Source organism: Cicer arietinum, chromosome 4 (genome assembly GCF_000331145.2).
Source record: "Cicer arietinum cultivar CDC Frontier isolate Library 1 chromosome 4, Cicar.CDCFrontier_v2.0, whole genome shotgun sequence".
NCBI classification, from domain to species: domain Eukaryota; kingdom Viridiplantae; phylum Streptophyta; class Magnoliopsida; order Fabales; family Fabaceae; genus Cicer; species Cicer arietinum.
In genome coordinates, this window is record NC_021163.2 from 21819167 (window position 1) to 21825570 (window position 6404).

At 31.9% G+C, this 6404-nt stretch overlaps 1 protein-coding gene across 1 annotated transcript; it reads right to left on the minus strand.

Annotated features, from left to right (window-relative positions):
- Window positions 1-5040: 5040 nt before the first annotated feature.
- Window positions 5041-6069, minus strand: LOC140919995 (uncharacterized). The gene is made up of 3 exons (XM_073367292.1): window positions 5679-6069; window positions 5335-5537; window positions 5041-5220 (listed from the first exon to the last, which is right to left on the minus strand). Exons 1-3 carry the CDS (start codon window positions 6067-6069, stop codon window positions 5041-5043), a joined length of 774 nt encoding a protein of 257 aa, XP_073223393.1.
- Window positions 6070-6404: the final 335 nt, after the last annotated feature.

Sequence of the window (6404 nt, forward strand, 5' to 3'; positions counted from 1 at the left end):
AACGTTAGCTTTAACGTGCGTTTCAGGTACCGCGAGTAATTCCGATAAAATCTCCGCTCGCAACGCCGCTTCCAAATTAGTTCACTAGCACCGTAGCGTGGTGGTGAGCAACTTTCCCTTCTATCTCTTCGAGAAATGAAGCTTGGATCTAGAAGAAACGGAGGGGTTTGTGTTTGGATCTCAAATACCGTTTTTCTTCGTTTTCGAATCAAAGAGGAAGAGTGGAGTTGCGAAAACCTTGATCTAACTCTCACCCAACCTTGGGTTACTAGTTTTGAAGAAAAGAAAGCGACGAAAATGAAAATGGGAGAAAGGAGGGAAATTGGCCGCGGGAGAGGAAGAAGACGATGGAATTTTTCAATTTTCCTTCCTTTCTTTTTCTTTCCTTTGTTTTTCCTTTCTTCCTTTTTCCTTCCTTCCTTTTATACTATTTTTCTTTTCCTTTTCCTTCCTTCTAGTTTTCCTTTCTTTTTCCCTCCAAACAAACATATATAGATAATAAATATAACTTAACAAATATCTCAAAATATCTAGATATTTGTTAAATTACCGTTTCACCCGAAACGCATTGAATTATCCGTAAAGGATTCACCGCAGTTAATTTCAATTTATTTATCGACGAGAAATTTAAATTGGCATCAAAATATCTTTTTGATTATAAAACTCCAAAATGTTATTACTTTGGCTTAAAAGCCTCCAAGCCAAAATCCAAAATACACCAAAAATACATAAATGGTACTTTAAAATTATGGGTCTTACAGATTGCGTTTTACTATCGAATGATATTTAATTACTAAAATGGAACAAAAAATTCTCAAATTGATTGAAACAATATTTAAAATTAACAACAGTATTAAAATTGATCCTTTGTGATAAGAAAAATGTCAGGGGAAAGTTTCACTTCGAATCCAACCTTAGTGTCTAATTTGATCTTAGTTACTGAATTTCTTTATTGAATTATTACTGAATTTTCTTTATTATTCTTGCCCTAATGTCTTAGTGACAGAACCTTTAATTGCAAAGTAACCCCCAATTCCTTAGTGGATTTAAGATTAGAATTAAAACTTACCGTATATGAATTCTCTCTTATTAAACTATTGCCTTTGCAACTAATTTAATTGGTTTCATGACATGCATCTATCCCTAGACTACAAATTCATGAATTTATCATCTCAAGTATTTTTAAAGTTCACTCCCGTTTCAAAATATGAATCGTAGAATATTTTAAGTTCAAGTAATAAAAAACATTAAGCACATAGATGAGAAAAATAATTCAATAAACTCATTCATATATATAACTAGAAATCAAATCAGAAAAATAAGGGTTTCATCTTGTTACACTCATCCCTAACAATTAGTGTGTAGTTACTCATGACAGAGATAGAAAATATAGAGATTAGAGAAGAATTACAAGAAAGATTCATGAATGATTGATTGTTGATAAAACTGCTCCAATGGTGTTAGAAAGGGTCGTCATTTGAGTCTGAATTAGATTTCGGTATCTTCATGAAAGGTGTAGCTATGACTCTTATTGTTCGTGTCCACTTGGTTTGACTCTGATTGGACATCTACAACTCTAGATATAGCTGAAAGACTCCATATAGATCATGTTCATTTCTCACAAAAAATCAGCACTGCATTAAAACAAGGAAACAACGCAAAACTACGAAAAATCTCCACTTAATTAAGGAAATAAGAACATAAACATTTCATTAAATCCAAGAATTAAAATCAACAAAATATATCAAATAACTTCTTAAATAAACAAATGATTAAATATAGATAAGACTAAAAACAATGAAAAATATGCACATGATGAAGAGTCATCAACTGACTTGGAGGGTTAGGTGTTTTGTAATTTAAGGTATTTAAATTAATAGATTAAAGCCTTCTAAATGAGGGGACTGGATGTACTCAAGTTACTGGTGAACCAAGATAAATCTACATGTAAAATTTTTTATGCTTTCATTGCTTGCTATCTCTGAATCCGGTTGCTTCTACTCCAAGTAAGTCACCATAATTAAATTAGTTTTATTTATTTATTTATAAATTAGCAAAAAATTATCAACTTTAGCAAACACAATTCAACCCCCCTTCTCATGTTTGCACCTTCAATAGTAACAATGTTTTAGTTGGGCATATTCACTGTAAATTTGGGTTTATAGGCATTGGTATCTGAATTATAACATATTGATAAATTTTGTTTGGTTGTCTTCCTAAAAAAATTTTTGTTAGTTAACCATATTTTCTTGCATTTAGAATCTGAAATGGTTGGTGAGAGTGATAGATCTTCGGAAATTATTGATGATCCTTCATCTTTGCAAGGTAAAAATATGAAAATCATCCTAGAAGAACAAAAAGAATCTAAGCATGAGAAAAGCAAAGTCCTTGAAAATGCATGATTTGACAACTAAGTATATGGACAATGTAGAAGGAAGTAGCTGTCATCTTAAGGAGAGAACTAAAACTTTGTAAGAAAAAGTGAAGAAGAAAAAATTCAATTCTGATAAGGACTTCTTTACATGTGTGATCCACAAGACATACATTGAGAGAGATATCTTGATCATACCAAGATAATTTTCAAATCTACATCTGCACATGATGGAAGGAAGAAATGCTACACTTTGTGTTGACCAAGAGAGAACGTGGAATGTTGATTTGAAGCTCACTCACAATAATTTGAAACTTGATGTTTGTGTTTTTATGCTAAACAAATGCAAGGGAACAGTTTCATTCCAAGTTGCTATTTGAAAATTGTAAGTGCAAGTGTTAGATTTAGTAACTGAATCTAGGTCGGTTATGCAGTGTATAAGCCTGCACTGATGACCATACTTCTGGACAATTATTAGTGTGTAGCATGTGTTTCTTGCATATGGGCTGCAGCTACCAAGTTATGCAGTTTATATACTGCCTCTGGATTCCAAGAGGATATGTAGTGATAGTAATGCCCTTACCCTTAGCTTTCTTAGAAAAGTTATATATATAGGGATGCAATAGTTTTGATTTATCTAAAAGAAATATGTAAAGTTTTTATTTAATGTAATTATTTTATGATAAAATATAAGATATTGGGGACTTATGGTGATTGCTTTGGTATAATGATTGTGCTTGTGTGTTTTTCTTTAAGCAATTACAGTTGCTGCCAACTACCTCAAGCGTTGACCAATTCGTGATGCTGTTATACAACTGCAATTCTATAATTTGTTGGAACAAGAGAACATTTATGACTATGTGATGTATCAGGGAGATTTGGTGCTTAATGCAGTTTAATTTGGCTGTTGAAAATTTATCCGGTCTATATTTTTTTTCGGTATTATGAGTTTTAATTATTCAATTTAGTCTAATCAAGAACATAAAACGTGGTAAATATTGGAAGTTGAATTATTATTCTTTAGGGTAATGCCTAATTTCAGATTCAGTGAAATTCTCTGACCAATTGCACTGTGATTGATGATTTGGGAGGCAAATTGGTTAGTGTTTCCTCTACACTTTTAGAAAATGACATTTTTAGGTAATGACATTTTCAATCACTCATAGGACCACATGGAAATCTTGTTCTCCATTTTTGTCTCAGGCATTTTATTTAATAAGCACAATGAATTCTTAATGCATGAACTAAGAAATAATCCACAACCCTTTGCTGAAATATTTGTATAATCATCAGTTTCATGGCCACTTTCTTCTTCATGTTCCTCTTCTTGATATTGATCGGCATATGGTATAATATCAGTGATATTTCTATAGTTAATAAAGGTTTTCTTTTCCTCACTAACCAATTTGGTGCTAGGTTGTTCAAACATAACATATTGTTTTTTCTTAGAGCATGTTGAGGTGGTTTTAAAATCATAGCCTTTGTTGCCGGTAAAAACCGGTTCATCATGAAATCTTGAGATTATTTATCAATAGAACTGGTTTTACTTCTACACTTGTTTGCATCCAAATTATCCAAACCACATTCACTACACTTCATAGATAATGATTCTGTCGAAGACAGTGTTTCTAAGGCATAGGTTAATCTATATCAAAATATGTCCAAATTATTTAATGCTTAATTTCAATTTTGTTTAGTTCTTTTATATTTTTTGGCAAAAATATTACCCTACTTACATGAAAATTCATATTGATTAGAAGAACATCTAATTTGGAGGACATTAAATATTAAAAAGAAAATAAAAAAAAATGTAATGAAAATAGGAGAAAAAAATAATAAAAATGTAACTAGGATAAGTGCCTCCCAATTTTTTGTGTGAAGATAAAAAATTTGAATTACATTTTTCATGTTACATATAGCCATACTATTGATTTTATTCAAACGAAGAAATGAATTTGTGCTTCAAAGATTGTTGGTGTACCTTATACCATTTCCTTGATGAGGGACCTCAAGTACCTGAAAGCAATTTAAAGTACTTTGTTTTTTCCTTTAGAATAATCCTTGGTTGAGTTTTTCTTTAATTTCTCATCTTTCTATGTTTTGGATAAATCTAGATTTGCTATATCATTGTTATTTACTACTGTGGTTTGCTCAAATGACCTAACCACTCTAAAAGGCTTGCTTGGATCTGTTGGATTTGTTCTTGCATTAATCTATATGATTTTGAATCTCTCAAACTCTATGCTTTATTGGTTTAAGCTTTTTGAATGGTTGAGTTTAATTTGTTTTGAATTATTGTATTTGATTTGTTTTATATGGTTGAGTTTAATTTGTTTTGAATTATTGTATTTGATTTGTTTTATATGGTTGAGTTTAATTTGTTAGTTCATTTAACTTTTATTCTAATATTTTATATGGTTGAGTATGTTTTGTACCTATTGCTTAACCTTGTTGCTTTCCTAAAGATTCATTTTAGCAAACTTTTACAAAATATAGGGGTGAAATTTACTAATTATGATAGAGCAGAGGTAAGATAGAATTAGATGAAGAGAATTATTGTATTAATTGATATGAAAACATAAAATGAACCCAGAGCTCATGCTCCTCCGTAAGAGAAAATAATTCTCTTACTAAATCAACCAATCTCGTTTATGTTGCCCACTGTCAAACTAATCCATCCATGACAAAACCTTAGTAGGAATAATGCCCCCAGTGTCAGACTCCAAACTAATAGATAACTGAGTTGTAGCAGTATAATTGCCTACAACTTTCTTCAATAGAGACGTGTGAAAAGTAGGATGTATGTTAGATGTTACTGGTAAATGTAGCTTGTAAGCAACCTGCCCTATCTTCTTAATGACTTAACAAGGACCAAAAAATATGGGAGCCAATTTTTGATGAATCCTATGCACAACTGGTTGTTGTCGATGAGGATGTAATTTGAGGAAAACCCAATCACCAACCTCAAATTGCACTGCCTTGCATTTCTTAACAGCTTGATATTTCATGTACTCTTGAGCTTTGAGTAAATTAGCTTTTAGTTGACGCAAAGCTTCATCCTTGTCTCTTAACTTCCGGGCTACAATTTTTACTTTGGTTTCTCCCTCCAAAAAATGCACCAATACTGGAGGTCTCATGCCATACACCACCTCAAAAAGGGAAAACCCTGTGGAAACATGGAATGTGGTATTGTACCATAGTTTTGTCCACATAATCCAATGTGCCTATGTCTTAGGTTGATCTATAATAAAACAACGTAGATAGACATCTAAACAACAGTTAATCACATTTTAACCACCGTACCTACTAGCTTGAACAACTTTTTCCCAAAAAGTACTCACAAATAAAGGGTCACGATCACGAAGAATCGACTCCAGAATTCCATGTAGTTTAATCACGTCCTTCACAAAAATAGCAGCAATGGAAAGAACGGTAAATAGATGTTTAAGAGGAATGAAATGACTATACTTGGAGAGATGATCCACCACCATCAAAATAGCTTCAAATCCATTACTTTTGGGCAAACAAGTAATGAAATTCATATATATCTCACTCCACACCAAAATTGAAATAGGTAGCGATTGTAGTAACCCACTAGGTGTAGTCGCAACATATTTTTGGTGTTGACAAGTATCACAAGCTTTCACAAAATCTTTCACCCTTTCCATCATCCCTTGCCAATATAAAGTGTCTGTCATTCTCATATAAGTGCGTAAGTAGCCGAAGTGACACCACTAAGAAAGAATGAAAATCCTTAAGTAGATATTCAATAAGTGGCGAGTTAGCCGCTATAACTAACCTATTTTTTGTAGAATAATATGTTGGATTTTGATCCTTTAATTCCTAATTTTGACATAATTAATAATTCAACAATGTTCATACAATACATGATAAATCTAATATTTGAATTGAGCAAGATTTCAGGAACAACAATCAAATCCTACACACTTGGAATAGGTTGCTTGGAACACAAGAAATCAACAAAAGTTGATTTTTGACTGAAGCAAATCGATTGGGAAATCGATTTCATAAC

Bases quoted from the DNA above. Each gene is read 5' to 3' on its own strand.
- LOC140919995 (XM_073367292.1), bottom strand. From the start codon at position 6,069: ATGACAGACACTTTATATTGGCAAGGGATGATGGAAAGGGTGAAAGAT. The intron at 5,538-5,678 runs GTAGGTACGGTG...ATGTTTCCACAG, and splicing joins GGAAAAAGTTGTTCAAGCTA to GGTTTTCCCTTTTTGAGGTG. The intron at 5,221-5,334 runs GTTGGTGATTGG...GTCATTAAGAAG, and splicing joins GCAAGGCAGTGCAATTTGAG to ATAGGGCAGGTTGCTTACAA.